The sequence below is a fragment of the Geotrypetes seraphini genome, chromosome 10 (genome assembly GCF_902459505.1).
Source record: "Geotrypetes seraphini chromosome 10, aGeoSer1.1, whole genome shotgun sequence".
NCBI lineage: Eukaryota > Metazoa > Chordata > Amphibia > Gymnophiona > Dermophiidae > Geotrypetes > Geotrypetes seraphini.
Genome location: NC_047093.1, coordinates 41,579,052 through 41,603,330, shown reverse-complemented (window position 1 = coordinate 41,603,330; position 24,279 = coordinate 41,579,052). Strand labels below are relative to the sequence as shown.

General features: G+C 42.7%; 1 protein-coding gene across 1 annotated transcript in view; it reads left to right on the top strand.

Annotated features, from left to right (window-relative positions):
* Positions 1 to 24,279, top strand: part of LOC117368380 (protoheme IX farnesyltransferase, mitochondrial) — a 368,703-nt gene that overhangs the window by 10,552 nt on the left and 333,872 nt on the right. Inside the window, exon 2 of the mRNA XM_033961979.1 lies at positions 15,389 to 15,525. Coding sequence (XP_033817870.1) covers positions 15,433 to 15,525 — 93 coding nt within the window. The 5' untranslated portion in view covers positions 15,389 to 15,432. The remainder of the gene's footprint in view (positions 1 to 15,388; positions 15,526 to 24,279) is intronic.

Genomic DNA, 24,279 nt, shown 5'->3' with positions numbered 1-24,279 from the left:
ACGTCCTCTCCGACGTCAGAATTGACGCAAGTGGCGAGAGTTGGCCAGCCCCACAGGGAAAAGCAGGGAGAACTTGGCGCCGGCCTGTTCCCGATGGCGGCGGTGGCACTCAAGTGGCTAAAGAGCCGCAGTTTGCCGGCCTAGAGACAACACTGGAGGGTGGCCAGCTGTGCACCCCCTTGGGACGTAAACCTGGGGTGGGGCAGACCGCCCCCCCCACCCTGGTATGCCACTATCTGTACCTCACTCCCTCCCTATGACCAAAAATTCTTTCTTCTATTCCCCGTGTACACAACCATCTCTTTCCCTCCCTTCCTCTCTCCAAAGTCCATGCCTTCTGTGTCCAAACACTCATTCCCTCCCCCACCTCAGCATCTCTTTCCCTCCCTTCCTCTCTCCAAAGTCCATGCCTTCTGTGTCCAAACACTCATTCCCTCCCCCACCTCAGCATCTCTTTCCCTCCCTTCCTCTCTCCCAAGTCCATGCCTTCTGTGTCCAAAAAACCCATTCCCTCCCCTACCTCAGCATCTCTTTCCCTCCCTTCCTCTCTCCCAAGTCCATTTCTTCTGTGTCCAAATACCCATTCCCTCCCCCACCTCAGCATCTCTTTCCCTCCCTTCCTCTCTCCCAAGTCCATTTCTTCTGTGTCCAAATACCCATTCCCTCCCCCACCTCAGCATCTCTTTCCCTCCCTTCCTCTCTCCCAAGTCCATTTCTTCTGTGTCCAAAAACGCATTCCCTCCCCCACCTCAGCATCTCTTTCCCTCCCTTCCTCTCTCCCAAGTTCATGCCTTGTGTCCAAAACGCACTCCCTCCCCCCTTTTGTGTTCCGTGTTTGCCTCCCAGCCCATCTTTGCAACTTTCTCAGCAAAACGAAGGTCAAGCCGCGAGGCTTGTCTTCTGCTTCCTGCCTGCCCTGCCGCGCACAAATAGCCGAACGGAAGTATTCTCCGACGTCAGCGCTGACGTCGGAGGGCAGGCTTTGCTTAAGCCCTCCCTCCGACGTCAGCGCTGACATCGGGGAACGCTTGCGATTGGCTATATGTTAGCTGCAGGACAGGCAGGAACAGAAGACGAGCCTCGCGGCTCGAGATGTATTGAACTCCGCGGGTCCTCCGTCCAGCTCTCTCCTGTCCACGTGGGGCGGACCGCCCCTCTCCCTAGACTGGTGGTACTGCCCTGATGACGGCCCTGACCGTACGGCACACCAGGTAACATCTCGCGGCACACTAGTGTGCCGCGGAACAGCGGTTGAAAAACACTGATCTAGAGCACAGGTGTGAAACTGAAGGCCCGCGGAGCAAATCTGGCCCGCAGGGTCGTTTTATGCGTCCTGCGGTCCGATGCTCCCAGTGTTACCTTGTGGCCGGCTCCCTCCTCCTCACAGCTGTGGTGTGCATAGAGCCGCATGCAGCGGCTCCTCGCATGTCCCACACCTCATCCAGAAGCACTCCCTCTGATGTTGCGACGTCAGAGAGAAGGCTTCCGGTTCAGGTGCAGGATGCACAAGGAGCCGATGCATGCGGCTCCGTGCACATTATAGCTGTGAGGAGGAGGGAGCCGGCTACAAGATAACACCGGGGGGCATCGGACCGCGGGCCGCATAAAACGGCCAGAAAGTTAGACACCTACCGGAGGGAAGTTAGTGTTTGAATTGTGTCAATTTTGAGCATTTTAATCTGCTGTCTATCTTTTGTACTGCTCAAGAAGAAATACATTTGTTTCCTTGTCTCTGGGGGTTGTACTACATGCAGAATCATGAATCTTAGGGTGTTTTAAAAAAATATATTGGTACTTTTAGTTTTTGGTCCTGTATTTGTGTTCTGGTAGGAATGAATGTTGAGAAGCATAAAGTGTGTTTTGTGTAGTTTAATTTTGTGGTTAACCATTACCATTATGTGTTAAGATTATATTGTGTATGTATATAAAAAAAATGAATGGAAAAAATGGTGTTATAATTAGCATTATTATGGGGTTGGGGTCTGGCCTGCGACTTAGCCTGTATTTTGGATTTTGGCCCCTTAATGTGATTGAGTTTGACACCCTTGATCTAGAGCTAGGGTGTGTCTAAATCATTGTAGATTATGTGCCTTTTTCAGAGACTGTGGATATGGAGCTGACTCCCTTAGGCTTTGAGAAATCAGTTTAAATCTTTTAACATTAAAAGTGTGTCTGTTTTCAGTTGGGCTTAGGTTACTGTTTTGGTTAAAGTGATGGTTTTGGTCAGTGGTGTAACTTTATTTTTATTTGTATTTCACATTTTGAAACATATTAACATTGCAAATAAGGTAAGGAAAATGTGCATTGACAAACAAACAAAAAAGCCCACATCTTAAATCAAAGAAAACATAGAGCTAGCTTAGCCCTTATCATGGAAAGTAAACTAAGCAGAAGCACTTTTCATAAAGAAAAAGAAAATCAAGATTTACAAGATCTTATCAAATTTTGGTGCATCTAACTTCAAAATCCAGTTATAACATCCAGTGTATCTCAAAATTATAACTTTAGTTTTCCCTAGTAGAAAAGTTTCTAAATTTGTAGACTCAAAGGGTTCCTTTTACTATGGTATGTTAATGGATTTAGTGCACCTTAGGGCCTCTTCTATCAAACTGCACTAGCAGTTTTTAGCGCAGAGAACCGCGCTGAATGGCCTGCACTGCTCCCGATGCTCATAGGAACTCTATGAGCGTCGGGAGCAGTGCAGGCCATTCAGCGCGGCTCACCACGCTACAAACTTCTAGCGCAGTTTGACAGAAGAGGCCCTTAGTAAAAGGAGCCCAAAGGAAACCTACTGCTTCCCTTGACAGATCACTAGTACGAGAACCTTAAATAAAGTACCTCAGTCTGCCAGAACTTTGGGCTGTTAACTCCAAAAACACTGTCCTATTTAATTGTGTGTAGAATGTGCTACATCTGGGAACATTTGAATTCTTTGGCTACAAGACAAATGTTCCCTCTTTTTCAAATGATCTTTCAAAACCTGCATCTTATCTTTCTCAGTAAAAAATGTGATAATGAAATCAGCCTTTGTAGAAATAAAGGAGGGGCCCCCATTTCCACTGTTTCTGTATCTGCAGTTTCAATTATTTGTAGTTCACCGCCTGAGCGCTGAGCACTCCCACCCGCTCGCACTCTACCTCACCATACCCACCCTAGCATACCTCCCAAAAACTTCACTGACAGCGAGCAACATCTCCTGCCTGCTGCTCGCGATGGCCTGAGCTCCTTCCTTAACCTTTTCCTATTGTAATAAATTTTACGTTACACTGGTTCCAATCGTAATTATCGCTACTGCCCGCTACATTTTCTGCATCAAAGTCCGAATCATTATCCAACTCAGACTCCGAACTACTTGGTAATAAATAGATGGGACAAATGATAGGTAGAAGGTGTACTATATGTCCCATGCCATGGGACATAGGATGGCAATGAAATTTTTAGAATGTCCCGTCATCCGGGACACATGATAGGAAAAGGTTGAGGTTATATCTGGGTCACGGGACCAGGAAGTGACATCAGAGGGAGGGAGCTCAGTCTGGCGCGAGCAGCAGGCAGTAGATGCTGCTCGCTATCAGTGAAGATTTGAGGGGGGAGGGGCTGAGAGGCACGGTGGGGTAGAGTTCGGGTTGATGGGAGTGCTCAGCGCTCAGGCGGTAAACTGTGTTCACTATTATCCATGGTTTCATATATCTGCAGTAGGTCTTTGAACCTATTACCTGTGGATACAGGGGCCCCTTTTTATTACCAAAAGAACTCTCAAGGAAATTTGTGAAATCAAAACTACCCCCTAAGGGGTCAAAACATCTCTCTATCTTATTTTCCTTAAGATGTTTGAGAAAAGTAATCACTGAGAAATCTGAATCCCATCTTATGGGATACAAAGAACCTACTTTATTAATTTTCCATTCAAAAACAGTTCATTAAAATATACATACAATTGACTTCAAGACAGCACTTACAATCGATCAAAGAAATACTACAAAACATTTCCCCCCCACCCTAATTCAAGAACAAAAACAAAGTGGATACATACAGTAAAAATCATAAACAGCACTTTCATTTGGTCAATGAATACAAGAAAATATAATACCCCTCTTCCTCCCACCCACCCCTCCCTGGATGTGTAAATCAAATAGGAAATAAGGGGATAATCCAGCTAATCAGTGTTAACAAAATTTGTCAATGGACCCCATGTTAATTTAAATAGATTATTATTACACGTAATTTCTGAATTCATTTTCTCATATTTGTAACATAAACATAAAGGACCCCACCAAAAGGCGAAATTAAGTCTATCCCAATTTTTCCAGTTTTTAGTAATCATCTGCATGGCTATTCCAGTCATAATGGGAAAGAGTCTGCTTTTATATCTTTCTAATGGAGGTTTAGTCATTAATAATATCCCATAGATTACCATCTCATAGGATAACGGAATTGAAGATTCCAGTATCAAATTAATTTGTCCCCATATTGATTTCCAAAAGTTGAGTAACAAGGGACAATAGAATAACAAATGATCCAGTGTACCTGAACTGGGGTCCAAAAAACTCTATGTAACAGAAAAAAACAAGTTTGTCTCATAGATGCTGACACTGTACATCTCATCTTCCAAGTCCAAATCCGTGGCCATTGAGTAGCAGAAATCTGCTGCTTTAACTCAATGCTCCAAATGTCTTTTAGACTAGTTTTAGGCTTCTTGTTAAAATTTAGGCTTCTTGTTAAAAGTTAGTATATTCTAATGGCTGCATGTCATATTTTATACCTATGGGCCATGAGGCACTTAGACCCAGATTCTATAAAAGATGGCTAAAGTTAGGAGCCTAGCTGATCTAGTACCTAATTTAACCCCCCCCCCCTTTATTAAGCTGTGTTGGTGTTTTTTATCACCGGCCGCAGTAGTAAAAGCTCTGATGCTGGTAAAAGTCCTATGAGCGTCAGAACCTTTACTGTCAAGGCTGGCGATAAAAAAATGCTAACGCGGCTTCATAAAAGTGTATGAGGGGTGTTAATTATTTAAAATGCTTAATCTTATTCTCATCTTATATTCAGGTCATTTCCCCACCCGCCCCCCTCCCGGATTTGTTGCAGGCATATGCCGGCCTGCCCTATAACCTGTTAGGCCGGGACAGGAGGGATCCCTCCTGTCCTGGTCAACTCTAACAATTTTTTTACTTCCCTCCCGCCTCCTCTGCGTACCTTTTTCAGCTTTATGAATCCCTGGTGGTCCAGCGGTGTATCAGGCAGGAGCAAGCTTTCCGTGCTCTTGCCCTGTGCTGAGCCCCTCCCTCCCTGAATGACTGCCTGAGTTCTCGTGGCCCAGCGGTGTCCCGGATAGGAGCAAGCTTTTTGCGCTCCTGCCCGGCCCAGAGCTACTCCCTGAATGGCTGCCGCCAGGGCACATGAATATTAACCCCCCCATCTTATATTTGAATCAACCTTTTTTCCTCCTTTTTGGAGGGAAAAGGGTTCCTCGTTTTATACTCTGAACGACTTGTATTCGAGTATATATGGTATATATTTTTCAAAGAAAATATAAAATCCTCTTGTTCTACTTGCTGACTTCTTTAGTTTAATGAAAATATCATTTTTCTCTTCTGAAAGCTAATGTCAGCAAAGATATATGGAGATGGATGTGTGCAATAAATTGCTGAGTTTTGTAGTATACAGGTTCTGTATGAATGGACTTTTAGGTGTGTATGTGAACTTGAGAGACTAAGCCTGCAACTAATTCAGTTTGCGTTAGTGAAGTGAATGATTTAAAACATGCTGGAATATCAAAGTGTCATTTCTTATTATGGCTATGACATGGGCTGTTTTCAAAACTGTCCTTACTAGTATATATTCAATGTTTCCTCTGAAATTTTTTACCAGCTAGATGGCATGATGGAGTAGCTGTGTGGGGGTGGAGGAGTACTTCAAGGTATTTATAAAATGTTTGGTTAAAGTTATCTGAGTGGTTAGTAAAATTAGCTAGATGGTGCACCCATTTAAAAGGTCCTGGGAAGAACACGTAAATGGTATCTATGTTGCAGAAAGCTCTGTTTAATATTGTAGAACAGTGTTCTTCAACCTTTTTACACCTATGGACCGGCGGGAAAAAAAAAATTATTTTGTGGACCGGCAAACTACTAGGACTGAAATTTTAAAACCCCGTTTCCACCCCGTCTCCGCGAGCTCGGTCCTCGCAAACCATCTGATGCCATCCGCACAAGCCTCAGTTATGATTGTATACTGAATGTATTTTATTAAAGTATAAAAAGAAACAATATTCTGTACAATTGTAATTTTATAAATACAAATAATACAGAGCAAGGATCAACAAAACCCCTGTCTCCCCTCCCCTTCACATATATCCCCTCTACTATCAAGAAAACTGAATAAGCCAAATTATTACAGAATGCTACACAGAAATATCATGCTAACAGAATACCGGAGTCACACATAGCAGGAATAGGGTTAGGGGAGTGCAACTAGGGCAACTGCCCCCCTGGTCAGAGAGATCCCTAAGCCACTGCCTGGACTTTGCAGTCCACAGTTATGTTTAACACCAGCTCTAGCAGGATATATATTTCAAATCTGATATATTCTAATCACAAAATAGAAATAAAATTATTTGTTTCTACCTTTTGTTGTCTCTGGTTTCTGCTTTCATCTTCTTTTCACTCTCTTCCTTCCAGCGTCTGCCCTCTCTGTCTCTTCAAATCAGCATCTGCCCCTTCCATCTACTGTCTGACCTCTCCCCCTTCCATATGGTATTTGTCTTCTTTCTATGCCCCCCTCCCCTTTCCATCCAGCCTATGCCCCTCTCTCCTTTTTACACGATTCATTCCAGCTTCACTGCTCTCTTCATTTTTATCTCTCCTACACCAGATCTAGCATCTTTGTCCCTCTCAATTTCTCTGCTGACCCCCTTCCCATCTCATTCCTGTCTCTCCCCTTCCCCTCCTCTAATCTCCCTGCAAGCTGTTTCCTTCCTTTTTTCTTCTCCCTTCCCTCCTCCCCCTGTCCAGCAGTAAATCTCTTCCCTTTCCCTCCTCCCCTCTCAGCAGCATCTCTCCTTCTCCCTCCCTTCAGGTCCAGTAGCATCTGTCCCTTTTTTCCCCTTGCCCAGCAGCTTCCCAGACTCCTTTCCCTCCTCCCCTCCCAGCAGCATCTCTCCTTCTCCCTCTCCAGGTCCAGTAGCAGCTGTCCCTTTTTCCCCTTGCCCAGCAGCTTCCCAGACTCCTTTCCCTCCTCCCCTCTCAGCAGCATCTCTCCTCCCTCTCCAGGTCCAGTAGCAGCTGTCCCTTTTTTTACCATGCCCAGCAGCTTTCTCCCCTCACAGCAACTCTCCTTACTTGCCAGCGCTGCGATTCAGTAAGGCAGCCTCGGGTCCTTTGTTGGGTTGCACCGCCTCTGAGGAAAGCGGAAGTTGCATCATCAGAGGAGGCCCGACTCAGCAAAAGTTCCAAGGCTTCCTTCCTGAAACGCTGCGCTTGTAAGGAGAGCCGCTGGGAGGGAAGAAAGCACAGTCTGAGGCTCCCCATTATCTCTCTGACCCTGTGCGAACTATAGCTCGATCTTGCCGGTCCTGCGCGGACCGGCAGGAAATTGAAGATGTTGATCTCGCCGGTCCTGTATGGACCGGCAGGAATTTTCTGTGGACCGGTACCGGTCCGCGGACCGATGGTTGAAGAACTGTGTTGTAGAAGATGCAAGGCTCTCGTTCCCTAAAAGGGTTATGCATCCTTTCCAGGTTTCAGAATCTATCCTGCAGCAAAACTGTCTGGAGCTTTTCACATAGATTAGTTTTCACCTTGCCTTGCCTCACCTCATGATACATACATTAGGCCCAAAATCTGTTGGACTAAAATTTTGTGCTGGTTTTCCTTTTAATTGATATAGCAATATTAAATGGCTCACTTTCTTCTTGAATAATAGATCCCAAAGCATACTGCTATTGAAACCGAAACAATACGGTGTTCTACAAGGGGCTCTGTTATCCCCCTATTAAGCAATCTCTACATTAGACCTGACATAAACATAGCCCATAAATACCAAATACAGATTCACTCCTTCGCAATTGACATCCAATTATGCCTACCGCTAGGAGAAAACCGTGACGCCCATTAACAAAACTCCTGAACTGCTTCTCAGAAATAAAAAGCTGGATCCCCTTTAACAAATTACAAGTAAACGCCTCCAAAATAGAACTCCTTTGGATTTGCAAAGAACACTTCAACTGTGCCCATCCTTTGCTACGCTGGGACTCTACTACCAAACTGCAAATGACCAAGCGCGCAGCCTGAGAATACTCCTTGATTCCAATCTGTCACTTTCCAGCCATATCTCTTACGTGATATCTTCCTCATTTTACTACCTGCGACAACTCTGGAAAATAAGGAACTACTTTTCTGAGTCTGACTTCACTAAGTCTATGCCTTAGTCCTCTCCCGCTTGGACTATTGCAATGCCCTATTCAACGTTTTCACAGCGAAGAACTTACAAAGTCTCCAGCGTGTACAAAATGGGGTAATCAGACTTCTAAAAGCTTTTGATAAAGTTCCTCATGAGAGACTTCTAAGAAAATTAGTGTCATGGGATAGGTGTCATAGTTCAGTTGTTAATTAAGAATTGGTTATCGGATAGAAAACAAAGTGTAGGGTTAAATGGTCATTTTTCTCAATGGAAGAGTGCTGCAGCTGCTGTTTCCTGCACGCAGCTGACATGGAAGCCTTCCCTCAGACATGAAGGTAGCCTTTGGGTAAGCTGCGAGCCGCGTGCAGGAACCAGCAGCTGTGGGTTTGCAAAGTGTGACTGGGAAGAGAGAGTCTGCCAGAGGAGATAAACACCTGCAAGAGGCACACATTTGAGGTGCTGAATGGAGGGAAAGACAATGAGGGGCATGTTGGGACACAGAAGAGAGGAGGAGGAGCATGTTAAGAGAGGAAGAGGGACGCGTTGGTACAAGATGGGAGAGGCAGGGTCGAATTGGGAAACAGAATGAAGGGAGAGAACACAAACTTCAGACCAAAGAGAGAAGGAAGGGGGAGGGGAGGGAACATGAACTTGTGACACAGAATGACGATGAAGAGGGGAGTATGAACTTGGGACATAGGATGTAAGAATGAAGGGAGTGAAGGAAAGAGATGCTGAGGTGGGGGAATAGAAAGGAGAATTGTTGGTCATGAGGGAGTGCACATGGGAAAATGAAGAAAGAGAATTGTTGAGCATAGGGAGGGAGAGAAATATTGGACATGGTGTTGGGAGAGGCATGAGGTACAGATGCATGGGGAAGTGAGATGAGAGGGAGAAATGTTCAATGTCGTAGTGGAGAGGGAACGAAGAGCGAAAGTAAGTGTAAACCTATCCTTTCTATTTAAACTACAGTACTTTATTTTGAGGGCTGTTTCTTAATGTTTAATGTTCTTTAATGCTTTTATAGACTTTACTGTACGCGATCGGAGTTACATTCAAATTCAACTTAAGAACGGTTTAAAAAATGGAACTTGTTCTTAACCTGGGGAGTGCTTGGGGAGTACTAGATCCTTGGTATGTGTCACATTAGGATAAAACTTGTATTGCAAAATCTTGAACTGTAACTGTGGCAAACTTAACCTGTAAACTGTAAATTATGTGTATTGGTATTAGATCCCGAGTTTGTGCCAAGTTAGGATTAAAAACTTGTATCGTAATTATGACAAATTGTAACCTGTTAACTGTATACAGTATTATGTATGTTAACCTGTAACCCATTCTGAGCTCTTTGGGGGAAATGGGATAGAAATTGAAATAAATAAATAAATTATAGGTGATACTAGAGAATGACACGGTGGATGTTACCTGTGGCTAGCCGCGAGTAGCTGTGGGTAACCTGCTAAAATGGTGGAAAGGTACTCACCGCAGGTGCAGGAACAAGGGGAAAGGTGCTAACGCAGGTGCGGGGACAAGGCCATTCACCACCCTGTGGAGTGGTGAATGGCCTTGTTCCCGCAGTTAAGGAAGGAAACCTGCGTGGCCCCCTCCCTCCTTCCTACGAATCTATCTTCCTCCCCCTTAGCTTTGCGGCGCGTTTTAAGGTTTCAGAGTACTTGTTGAAAGCCACCAGAGCCTACGTGAATCGCGTGCATCTGTGGGCAGAAGCTTCTCCTCTGATGCAACTTCCAGTTGCATCAGAGGAGAAGCTTCCTCCCACACATGCACGCAATGCACGTACGCCCTGGCGGCTTTCAACAAGTACTCTGAAACCTTAAAACGCGCTGAGAAGGTAAGGGGGAGGGAGGGAGATGCACGGACCGCATAAAGGGGTGCTGAAGGGCAGTGAGGTGGCAAGAGGGAAGGGTGGATGCTGTGGGGACTTGGCAGTGAAGGGGATTGTGGGGACGGGGCAGTGAAGGGGACGGCGTGGACGGTGGTCTGGTGACGGGACAGTGACAGGAACAGATTTTTTCCCAGTGTCATTCTCTAGGTCAGTGGTTCCCAACCCTGTCCTGGAGGAACACCAGGCCAATTGGGTTTTCAGGCTAGCCCTAATGAATATGCATGAAGCAAATTTGCATGCCTATCACTTCCATAATATGCAAATCTCTCTCATGCATATTCATTAGGGCTAGCCTGAAAACACGATTGGCCTGATGTTCCTCCAGGACAGGGTTGGGAATCACTGCTCTAGGTGATACAAAGATGATTTGACCTATCTGATGTTCCTATTTATTCTTGTTCACCTTGCTAAGAATCTATCATTTGTCAGCCAATATATCCAATTGTCAGTTAATCAGTGCCAAAACAATGGCCAATCAGGGATTTCCTTAGACTCCTCCCTAAGGAAGTCCCTGATTGGCTGAGGCGCCACAGGCCCCCTCCTAATGGAGGAGCCCGAGGTGCCTCAGCCAATCAGTGCCTTAGGCCCCTCCCCGTGCATCAGATGATGCATCGGGGCGTGGCCTAAGGCCAGTATCGTGGCAGAGCAGCAGGAGCTGGAGGACTTTGGGCTTCCTCCTGCTCCAGAAGATGATCACAGGAGGCCTCAGGAGCAGGAGAGACTGGACACCCCTCCTGTTCCCAACAATTCTAAAGGTACGGGGAGGGGGTGGGCTGGGCCCAGCCAGCCGGATGGCCTACTACAGGGAGGACGGTGGGCCGGGCCCGGCCAGGTGTTGTTTAAGATGGCAGGAGGGAGTTGGCTTCCCTCCTGCCTTGTGTTAGTGGGGCATTGGGGGGGGGCATCAGGGTGCGGGGTATTTTTTAGGGGTTTGGGGAGGGAGGCAGCACTTCGGGTGTGGACTTTTTAAATTTTAACCAAGCAGTTATTTTGTAATACATGCAAAATATCTGCCCGATTAAAATTTAAAAAAAGCTGTCAGAAGCCCTGACAGCAGTGACAGGAAGCTCCTTATCCTGTTACTGCTGTCACTCCTTATCCTGTCACTGTTAGGGTCTGCGCATGCTCCAGGATCGCTCTCTAGCGATCCGTGCTGTGGGTGTGGGGGCGTGGCAACAGTCGTCTCCATTTGTATGCTGGCCTTTAGTGAATTTGTCGACCTGCATGCAAACGGAAACGGATCACACACAGATCGGAGGATTAGTGAATCTAGCCCAAAGTCTTGTAACAGAAAGAAGATTAGCAAGGTAAGAACCTAATCTTCCATTAACACCTCATAATTGATGCTAATTGGCACTAGTTAAGTTACTTTTACAACTTGATAGGCATATTCTATAAAGTGCTGTGTTCCAATTCTAGTGTGCAAATCTGAAAAGGGGGCATGGCCAAGGAAGGAGCATGAGTATATCATGGGCATTCTTAGAATTTAGGCGCACTGTTATAGAATATGCCTGATATGCCTAACTTGCGCATTCTGGTATTTAGGTCTGGTTTTCCTTGGCCTAAATGGGTGTGCCTAAAAGTTGTGATATGCGCTGGCGCTTAGCGTGATGCCATAAGGTACGTGTACATTTATAGAATTGTGCTAACCGCCATTTTGGTTTGTGTCATATATGGAATATGGTTCTTAGTGTGAGACAAAATGAATAAAAAGGCACATTATTTGAAAGAAAGGTTTCTGCTTAAGCAGCTTATGCATATCACAAACCCTGTTTGGGGCTTTTAAGCCAGAATAAGCGTGAGGGAATTAATCTTTGCAGTCTATGATATGCCCCATGGCTCCTTGTGTAATGCTAGCTTTGTTGTTATTTTGATGTGTGCTGATAATATTTTTTAAACTTGACTCTTCAGCTTTTTTTTTTTTTTAACTTTACTTGCAGCCCACATCATCTTTATTTTGTAGTTTGTATCAGTACTTCAGTGTCTCGCAAACTTTGCGAAGCTGCGGCGCACTAAACTGGTGGTCGCTGCTCGAGGGCATCTGTAAGTGCACGGATGTTGATGTCTGCGCCTGTGCAAATGCCCTCCGGAGAGGTTCCTGAACCACTAGTAGTGGGTGCTGGAAGGGAAGAGACCCAGAGAGGCGCTGGTGCCAGCTGACTGCCTACAGGATGTATCTCTCGCCGCGAGATGCGCATCCTGTAGGCAGCCAGCTGGCGCCGGTGCCGCTTCTCCTCCCCAGCCTCTCGCAGCAGGCCTGGAATCGCAGGCGGCACACAGTCTGCGACACACTGCTTTGCTTCATACAACATATTTAGAGAGCTTGATGTCAGTCTGTCTACTGATTCATTGTTAAACATAAAACATTTAACAGTCATCTCAGGTGATAAATGGGGTTTTTAGCCTCACATTGACAATCTGTGTAAGGAGCTGGCACAGAAATTTTTTATAGATTTTGATCAGCACAAGAGGCTGATTTTTTTAAAATATAATGCAGGTATTTTATCTCATCTGTCAGACATTTCTTTATAACGGATAGTAAATTGATGATTTAAACTTAAAGAAAATTGTACTGCAAAGTTGTTAAATATTGTTTTGATTTGAAGGGTTCCCTTTAGAACTAAAAGTGAAAAGTGATATATGTGTCTGCTGTACTGAAGTGCCACAGTTGCAGAGATATGGAAATATACAGGTCTATATATCTTACATGAAAATATAGAGCTGATGGATTTAATAACTTGTGTGGATGGATAGCAGTATTGCATGTTTATAAATCTGTACCTTTTTTAATGTTAAAAATCCTTTGAATTTAAACAAAGGCTTGCCCACATACTTGCCATGGAGAAAGGGTTTTTGAGACAGGCAGGTTGCATGCTAGCGAGTAGAGTACCTGTGGGCCTGTAGGTTAGTCTTGAAATAGGAACTTTGTGCAGTAATTTACCTTTTAAAAATCAGCTGGCTAGTTAATGCTGGGTCTGGTTCCACAAACTTGGCAGACACAAAGTTTCATGCCTTGGTTGGCACGCTCTAGTACTGTCTCTTTTTTTCCCTATTGAGAAGCCTACTGCTGCTATATACAAAACAAGTAGATTTTCTGTGGAGAATGTGGTGCAAACATTGACATAAAGAGCTTTATTTTATAACAGGGTGCTAACTGGAATGTTGAAAAATAGACTTATTTTATATCTAAGTACCGTGCTGCTCAAACCTTTTCTATTGTGACTCCATGTATGCAGTTAAGAGCGATACCCATGAAACCACCAAGGTGCATTATAATGATGTGTGTGTGTAGTGCCTGCCTAGATCATGACCCCCAATTGTGGTGTGTGTGACCGTGTTTGGGGTCAAGACCCAGTGTGGAAAGTACTTCCTAAGTCAGTGGTTCCCAAACCTGAATCTACCTGTGCTAGAAACTCTATTGAATGTCCATATCAAATTGTCCTAACTTTCTGGGTAACTGACCCAACCTCTTGTAATGTAATCTGAATAGGTAAAGGCAGAATAGAAAATCCGATTAACTTATATCAACCCCAGCCTGTCGTGTTTTCAGGATATCCACAACGGATATTCATGAAAGAAATTTGCATGCAAACATCTCTCATAAATATTTGTTGTGGATATCCTGAATACCTGACTTTCTGGAATGCTTCTAGGACCAGATTTGGGAATCACTGGTGTTTTACAAAATAGGCATTCGGAGTACGAGACCTAATCTAATTGTGTAAGTCAGTGTTTTTCAACCTTTTTACACCTATGGACCGGCAGAAATAAAAAAATTATTCTGTGGACCAGCATTGGCGGTTGAAGAACACGGGGCTAAGTCGTGGGCCAGACCCTGCCCATCTCTACCCAATCTCCACCCCAGACCCCGCCCCCATAATAGTACTAATTGCACCTTGCACATCCCATGCCTCATCTGGAAGCCTTCCCTCTGACGTTGCAACGTCAGAGAGAAGGCTTCCGGTTCAGGCGCAGGATGCCCGAAGGAGCCACTGCCCGTGGCTTTGTGCACTAAATCAGTTAGGAAGAGGGAGCTGGCTCGAAGATAACACCACATCAATCGCACAGTGAACCGGCGGTTGAAGAACACTGTTTTGGGCCTGATGCACGTGCTGGCCCTGTGGACCGGCAGGAAATTTCTGTGGACTGACACTGGTCCATGGACCGGTGGTTGAAGAACACTGGTGTAAGTCATCTAGATACTGGCTAAATATCTCTGCTTTACAAGGAAATACTTTTTGTGAGGCAGGCGTAAATTTGTGAATGTATGTTACAATAGAAATTTGAAATGATGGGATGCCTGTGAATATATATATGCTGGGGTAATTTTGGAGCCTTTTACTAACATGCATTAACCCACTTAGGCCCCGATTCTATAAATGGTGATTAGGCTAGGGACCTAGCCGAGTTCTATGCTGAACTCAAAAATGTTTAATTGGCTTAATTGGTGTGGTAATTGACCATGTCATTAAAAGCTAATTAAAAACCCCCAAAACAATTATGAGTTCCAAGTGGAACTTGGCAAGGCATTGACCTGAAAAGTGGGCGTGGTTAGGGATGGAGAATAGGCGTGGTCTAATATACCAGCATCTAACATTATGACACCTACTGGATCCTAACTCAGTTCTAGGTGCAATTCTATAAACAACATCTAGCAGTTAATTGACAAACGCATCAAATAGTGCCTAGGAGTTAAGCGCTGCTAGTCGCCTTTTATAGAATCGGCCGTTAACGCACAGTTGCAGACTTCTGCTGCACAAACGCATTCAAACAATTTTGTGTTCGGTTGTCTGTGACATTAGAGCACAGCCAGCAAAAAAAGATAAAAAAGCCACATATAGTTTGCAGTCATTGTGCAGTAAAATCTCATTAACTGCAAATGTTAGCACACTATAGTAAGAGATCTCCTTTGTGAGTATTATAATGCTGCTGTACATACTCAGGTTGCTTTTAAAGTCACCTCTGTATGTAATGTTCTTATCTGCAGCTGGTGGTTAAGTGTAAACATATCCAACTTTGCATATAGTCAACATTCAGTTTATATGCTCTTGACAGATGGCTGTTTTTTGCTTTTTATTTCCTTTCTAGGCTGGGTAGGATTATGTGTTGTATACCTCAGGAGAACCTCAGCTATGCAAAAAGCTTTTTGCAGACTCCTGCACGTTTACAGAGTACCTCATGAAAGATGGATGACATTTCAGTGCTTTAATATTCTCAAATGCAAGGTAAGCTGATGCATCATATCTTGTTTAAACATACAGCATGATGCAAGTTAATATAACCCACCTTCTTTACCCCCATTTTTTTTCTGTTGCGTTACTATAGACCTAGCCTGATCTCCAATTTTTCCTTTATTTTTTTTTATCACTAAAGATTTTCCTGCTTGACGCTTTAAAAAAAAAAATTATTTGACTGTTTTTGCTTCCATTTCCCATTTCTGTTATGTGTTGTTATTCTGTGAACCACGCAGAAATCCAGTGGAAGTAGCATATAACTAGTGGCATATAGCAAGGGAAGTTGGCGCCTGACGTCGCCGTGCTGTGTGCCCCCCACTCTTTCCCGCCACTTGAGTGCCCCCCCCAATACCTCTTGAAATGTTCGCCGGTTCGAGCAACATCTTTTACTTGCTGCCCGCGCCAGCCTCGGCACCCTTCTGATATCACGTCCTGGTCCCGCGACCAAGAAGTGGCATCGGAATGGAGCCGAGGCTGGCGCGAGCAGCAAGTGGAAGATGCTGCTTACGCTGGCAAACTTTTAAAGAGGTACGCGGGGAGGCTGAGAGGAATAGAATGGGCAGCTCAGAATTTAGCTTGCGCTGCTTGACGTTACAGCTTGATAAAAGGAGGGTTAGTTTGTTTTGGTTTTTTTTTTAGTTTGTTTTTAAATTTAAATAAAAATCATGCATCCCTATTTCTAGAATTTTTTTTGGTTGATAAACATTTGCTTCTTGTGCTTTATTTATCCTTTTTTTGACATGGCAGGTTAATTTTTTTCTGTTCTTTAGGCATCCACCTCTATTGCAAAATGGCTATGATGTCATCTTGACTCTTTAGCTGCAGTTATCCAGGGCTTTTCCTCTGTTTACTTCCCCCTCCCAGTTTACTTAGCCAAGCCATCGAAGCAATGATCCTCTGCCTAGAGTCATGCACCAGGTCTTCTTCCAGAAGTTTTTAGTCTCGGGTAGGGTGGCAGCGGGTGGAATTTTTGGCCTCCGTGAATGGTTATACCTGGTGGCTAGATTTAGGGATCACAGTCATTTATTCCAGTGCATAGTTCAGTAGAAAGTTGAGTGCCATCTGTTAGAGGGGGCTGCCTGTCACTGGGATGTCTGCTTTATCAACATTAAGGGGAAAATCCTTTTCACAGTTCATACATTTCATTAGAAAATTGCAGCTTACCACAGATGTGCAACCAAGATACAGTTGCACAAGGAGTTAACTACCCCAATCCAAAATGTAAGCTCTGTCAAGGAAAGAGGAATTACATCGTTTAAATAGTGTACAAACAGAGTTCTAAAATTTACTACTTAGCTGCATTAATATTTCTGCCCCAACTACATAAACACTAATCCTTACGTAAACAGCTTAGTGAATCATAAACAAGAACATTAGTGAGTATACAGAAATGCCCTATTAATCTTACCAGTAGTTTTTTTTTATGCCTGTGGCTCCACCGATGTCTTTAGATTTCATATATTATCTCCTTCCTAATGTGCAAACTGTCAAAAGGAGTTCTTACGGATAATTATTAATTTTCTATGAATTATTATGGATTCAAAATCTTTAAAATAAATTTTTGTTTTCTATTCTGAGTAGACTATAATATGGTCAGTGATTTTAAGTTTTATGTTGTAAAAGTAAAGGTATCCGCTTGTATGCAAGAACCAAGTTGCAAATGACTTATAAAGACTGCCACTTGCTTGGCAGACTCTTATTTATTTATTTATTTAGTCCATCCTCCCAAAAGAGCCCAGAACAGGTTACAGGAGTACATACACAGTATAGACAAGATGTATTTGGAAGCTAATGGTACAATGACTGAGTTATGGTAAACAGAGAACATCTGAGATATATGTTATAGTAGAAATAAACAGCTGAGATATATTAATTAGCTATAGATGCTATAGTAGATATAAACCTTTGAGATACACTAATCAACTATATTAGATATAAACATATTAGATACTCTAATTAACTATACATGCTGTGGTGAGGAACATGTGCTATGGCCTAGTTGAAAAGTTTATCTCAGATCTGAGTTCTCTATTGCACGGACGCAAACTAATTATTGAAGGTAAAAACCTAATCTTCCATTATGATGGGACTGTCGATTAGAGTTTCACAAACTTTGAGTCAGGAACCCAAAAAACCTGTGTTTGGGGTCATGACCTAGGTGGTATCATCATCAGCATCTGTGTGTGTTGTGGGGTGGGGGGAGGTCACACAGTTTTATTTGTCTGCAGTCATTTTAGATACACATCTAACTTATTTTTGAACATAAGGACTTATTTCCTTCTGCCATTGCAGAAGACAGTATTAACATAGAAACATAGAAATAGACGGCAGATAAGGGCCACGGCCCATCCAGTCTGCTCACCCTAATGTCCCTCCCCTACCTTTGCCCTGTGAATAGATCCCATGTGCCGATCCCATTTGGCCTTAAAATCAGGCACGCTGCTGGCCTCAATCACCTGCAGTGGAAGTCTATTCCAGCGATCAACCACCCTTTCAGAAAATTTGACAAATGCACACACACATGCAAAGGAGTCGGAAAGAATTCCATGAGTCATCTACATGCTTTGCTGATTTGTATTGTTACACAGTTCTATTCCTGCCTACTCTGTGCTTGGAATGATGAGATCCCTGTCATGATACTCATCGAATCATGTCCTTGCAATGACAATGTGCAGTTCTGCTTCTATCATTATGGCTTGCACTTCTTCAGATCTTATTACCTAGATCTTGATCATTTGGACAAACAGCCTTCCAGAAATTTCTTTTTTATTGTATCTGTTTTCTGTATATTTTCATGTTGTATCTTTCTTGGTTGCAGGTAATCTTGAAACATTCGCCCTTTTTGTGAATTTCTCACTTAGCTCATCTGTTTGCTAGGGCTTTCTTCCAGTATCCCACTGAAGTAGTTTAAACTCTCGTCAGTATGTGATTTTGGTTCTCCTCTGACAGCTGCAAGCTGCCTGTATTGTAAATTCTTTTATTACTCCATGTAAAACTCTAGACTCCAAGAAACCCAAAGCCTCTTTTCCTTACACCTGCTTTGCAGCCATTCACTGAAGATTCTGACGCGACATAGGCTATCTTCCTCCTTGACATACACAGATAAAAACTCAGAAAATGCCAGTGCTTAACAGCTGCCTAATACCCTTCCCTGATTTTCTTCAACTCCTCTTGTGCTACACTGATGTGTTTCTTAGCCAGGTCATTTGACTCTAAGTGGCCTGTAATGACATCAATCTCACCTTCTCTTCTTCCATGCCAGTTCTGTCCTATTCCTCATTACATGGTATATGGGTGCCCAAAAGAGAAATGAAAGTCCATGCAGATGTCTAGTAAAATGTGTGATTCTCGGATTTGAAATGTAAATAAGCTAATGGCTCATTCTATTCATTAAACAGCTGACCATGTGGCCAACAGCTGGAATTTCCACATGGTCATGTTCAGTAATCTTATGAGTACAGTGCATTTGTTGCTTTAATGTAAATTCAGTAAAAAGTGGTGGTTTAGACATTGGTAACTATCTCTGTGCCCTCCTTGGGTACAGTATTTGATTTGTCTTTTGGATGTGTTTAAATATCAGTGTGGTGGACTTATAGCTTTAGGGCTCCTTTTACAAAGGTGCACTACCGTTTTTAACGCATGCACCGGATTAGTGTGCGCTACCCGAAAAACTACTGTCTGCTCAAGGATAGCAGCTAGCACATGCTATCCTGCGCAGTAAGACTCTAACGCACCTTTGTAAAAGGAGCCCTTAGTGTGTTGTTCACTGCTAGAAAGAAAAGAAAGAGGACTCATACTCAGCAGATCACAAATTAAAACATATAGTATGTCATAAGTGTATTTTTTAAATTTTACTTGTACTAGTCTCATCAATTTTTAATTAACCCTCTTTTTTTAAAAAAAATTTTCAAATACATATCCTTGTGATACAATTCAAATCAAGCAATACTTACAAAGAAAAAGAAGCAAAATAACCTTTTCAATCCTCGCACCACTATGAAACGAAAAGGAAATAATTTTTCATCATAATTTAAAAAAACCTTCTGATAACACTTCTTCCGCAAACAAGCGGTCAAGCCGAACCAGTGGGTTGTATAGTCACTTAATCCTCTGTTTTTCCAATGCAGAATTATAGGTACTGAAACCTACTGGAATGAATACTTCATTTATCTCACTGAAAGTGCCTCAGGTCTGGATAGAGACCGTGCGTTCGGTCATAGCTTTGGTGGTGCCAAAGGAATTTCTAGACTTGCTGGATTTGACAGAGGTTTACTTGCATGTTCCCTTTTTTCCCAGCTCACAGGAAGTTCCTGAAATTCCATGTGCTGGAGAGACATTTCCAATTCTCAGTGCTCCCATTTGGTCTGGCAACTGCACCTTTACCAAGGTGATGATAGTTGCAGCAACGCACCTGCGCAAAACAGGGATCTAAGTGTATCCATGCAGGGTCAATTGGCTGATCAGAGCTTTGGCCAAGGCCAATAGTTAGAAAGTGGTGGCACAATTCGCCTAACTGCTATAGAATTTGAATTGGCTCATCAGTTTTCAGAAGAGCCACATGGAGTTGACATAATCCAGGTGGACACCTGGAATGCTCTCCCAGAGGAGGTTATAGCGGAATCCATCGTTCTAGGATTTAAAGGCAAGCTAGATGCACATCTCCTTGCAAGGCGCATAGAGCGATACGAGTGACTAAGGTTACGCCAGGGTACACCTGGCTGGGCCTCCGCGTGTGTGGATTGCCGGACTTGATGGACCTAAGATCATCGAGGTCATTTCTACATGTGTTGATTGGGACACTTAAATTACAATATGTTTCAATGGGATAGCAATGCTTTGTAGTTGGTTGAGGGCAAGTGTGGTATTTGTGAGTGGCATGGTGTGTGTGTATTTGTATAGGAAAAGCTTGTAGTTATGGGTCTGTGAGAATGTGTGCTGTGAGAGGATATTGGGAATGTATATGTGAAGGGGAGAAGTGTTTGGCATTTGATTGGGAAATTAAGGGGGAGGTTGGATATTCCATTTTCCCCCCTTGCACTTGCCCCCCCTCCCTATCTCTTGTACATGCTCTTATGTAGGCATACTGCACTTGCTTCCCCCAGAACCTCTTGATACCTGCTTTATGCTTTGTGACTCTTCCTCTGCAATGAGAGCTGCTGGCTCCTGGTTTACAATACCTGGGCTGGCACTTCTGCTCTCCCAGTGGTGAGCCTGGGCTCCCTGCCACTGTAACATTTCTCCTACAGCCCAGGACCAGCTCCTGTGCTTTTTCTGGTGGCTGCCCTTGCATTTCTCTTTTCTACCATATGTACCTTTTGTTGAAACATGCGCAAACAGATGCACATGGGCAAGCAGGTGGTCCACAGTAGATGCTCACACTTTTATATGAAATATGCCTATAATGAAATTATAGAGTAGAGCAGCAGTTGGCAAGGCACGTGGAATATAATCTTAAAAGACATTTCTACCGGTAAAGCAATATCACATATAGAAATTATTTAAATTTCTTCTCGGACTGAGTGAAGTTATTCTCCAAGATGGTGTTGAGGAGGGGTTGTCAAGGAAGTAGGGGGGTGGTGGACCAATAAAATGAATCGTGGAACTTTAGATTAAGAACTGATGAAACAATAAAGTATATTATGACAAAAAAGTCTATGGGGGCTCATTTTCAAAACACTTAGGGCTCCTTTTACCAAGGTGCGCTAGTGATTTTAGCGCGCGCAAACCACGCGCTAAATGAAAAATACTAACGCAAGCTCTATGGAAGTATTAGAGTTTAGCACGCGCTAAAACCGCTAGTGCACCTTAGTAAAAGGAGACCTTAGACACACAAAGTACCATTGTAACCTATGGAACTTTGTGTGTGTAAGTGCTTTGAAAATACACCTGTGTAAGTCTACATAAAACAAATCTTTCCAAAATGGTCTATCTTTTAAATTTCTACCATCCTTTGGGGATTTGCTTTATGTAGATATATGATCTTTTTTTCTCATAATAAATTTTATATAGACTAACGGTCTTTTTATCATAATCATTTTTTTTTTAACAATTCTTAACTCCAGGGTCCCACTATTCTTTTTTTTTTTGTCTACCCCTTGTCCTTTGGCATTCCTTCTGTAGGGGACATTTCTCCTTTTTTGTTTTCTAGTTGAGGAGGGAATAGCATACTCCATAAAATATGTTCATAAATTAACCTAGAGAAATCTGTACATGCCAAACCCCCCCCCCCTCCCCCGAGATGTACATATATGCACATAAATTCTTTGATACATTTCAAAGAGGAAGTATGTGCATAACTTGGTTTGAAAGTTTAGAAACATAACATAGAAACATAGAACATGATGGCAGAAAAGTCTAGTCTGCCCACACTAATGGCCCACCCCCTAACTACCTCCATGAAGAGATCCCACATGCCAATCCTATCTTTTCTTAAAATCTGGCACGCTGCTTGCCTCAATTACCTGCTGTGGAAGATTATTCCAGCGATCAACCACCCTTTCGGTGAAGAAATATTTTCTGGTGTCGCCATGAAATTTCCCACCCCTGATTTTCAACGGATGCCCTCTTGTTGCCGTGGGTCCTTTAAGGAAAAAGAGATCCTCTTCCACCTCGATACCTGAACAAGGAAAGGTATGTGCATACTAGTTACGCATCTATAAAAAACACCCCCTAAATGCCTTAGATTTCTTAAGATAATTAGCAGTAGGAAAAAAAGAACAAGTTCTACCACTCTGCAAAATTTTGCTGAGACCTTATATACAATATGATTTATGGTACAGTACAATGATGGTCACCTTTGCACTAAAAAAGGCATGGCTGAGATTGAGGAAATTTTTAAATAGAAATAACAAAGCATATAATGGGGAGTTGAGTATTTAAGATATCTGAGAAGCTAGAAGAATGACTGAAACAGAAATGAGATTAAGAGGGATATGAAAATGTTTTCTGTGTGGTTAAGCAATCCATATGTAGAAATATATGACTGATCAAGATATGTATAGAAGTAGTAAAATGAGAGCGTGTAAGTCAAAACTGATTTAAGATAATTTTTTTTTACGAAGGGAAGCATTGTTATAGCTTGAAGGATAAGATTATGAAACAGCCTTTCCTCTAAAGTAATTGAGGCCTCTTTCTATAGATACATATATATAGAGAGAGTATATAATATATCAGGTAGTAACATTCTTTGTGGATAATATCAGCGGGTCAGTTTTCTTTTTATTAGATTTGAAGTGATGTGGTATGTTAAATTTGGGATATCATGTGGCATATTTCAGTTACCTTTATGAACGTTAGGTAGCCTTTTTATATAAAGAATAAACATATAAGAAAAAAAATTAAATGATGTGACCTTTCTTTTTTCATATTTGCATAAACAGATTTCATTTTTATCAACTATTACTTGCAGTAGTCTAATAATTTTTTTTCTGACAAACTTGTATACAGTATGCCTATTTGTGGATGATGGGGGTTGTTGTCCCACTTTTGCTGCTGCAAGTGATATCCTAGGCCTTTCTGTCATACATGATGTAGCAGGCACCCCACTAATGGGTAACTGAAATTTTAGACAAGAGTAATCATATTGAAGAAGATATAGGTGAACTGTCATCAGAATTCTGTGTTTTGAGTATGGATCTTCCTAAAGAAGTCAGTTCAATAATACCATACTGCTCATTTGATATTATTAATTGCATGCGTTGATGAAAATGAAATATTTGCCTCTTTATGTTGCACTAAAATGGAAGTACTGTGAAGTTTAAAACAAAATAAAAAGACCCCACTTTTGTTCAAATATGAGAATAAGTAGAAACTCCAGAAGCTATGGCCAGGGAAGATTGGCAGTCCTTATGAACCCCCCCCCCAAAAACAAACAAACAAACAACTGGTTTGACATAGAGTCCTGCATGTTCACATAGAGGGGCATTAAAAAAAAAAAAAATGTCCAGTTTATAATCTCATCCCCCCCCCCAAACATCCATCTTGCAGCTATTGTCAAACAGGAAATACGTCCATGATTGTTGATCTGCTGTTAGTGATCTGTAACCTGTCACTACCTGGAGATTGGCCCGTGCTATACTGATTTTTAAAAAGAGTCCAGGAGTGATATGGGAAATAATAGACCAATAAGTCTGACTTCAATGCTAGGCAAAATAGTGGAAACTATTATAAAAAATAAAATAACGGAACACGTAGACAAACATAGTTTAATGGAACAGTCTCAGCATGGATTCAGCCAAGGGAGGTCTTGTCTCACCAATTTGCTGCATTTCTTTGAATGTGTGAATAAACATGGATAAAGGAGAGCCTATTAACATGGGGGGGGGGGCATCTTCGACAGGGTGTCTTAAGTCTGACTTTGGACACTTCTAGCAAGATGTTCAAAGTTGGAGATGGAGAAAGGGTCATTTTCGAAACTGGCCACCGCAAGATGTCTAGTTTATTTTTTAAAATCACCTACTTAGACGTTTTGGCCACCAGGATATCCAACTTTGTTTGCCATTTTCAACCACAAAACCGTTCAAGTTCAAAATGTCCTAATGCAGACCATTTGGACGTGGGAAGGGTCAGCATTGTAATGGACTGACCACATAGACAGTGACAGTTTTGTAAGATTGAAAACAAAATGTGGAACCAGTTCTTGGGCTTCTAAAGAGTGTAAAATTGTAAAGTTTATTAATACAAAAAAACAATTCAAAAATATCACAACATGCTAAAAGTCAAATTTTACACTCTTGGAAGCCCAGG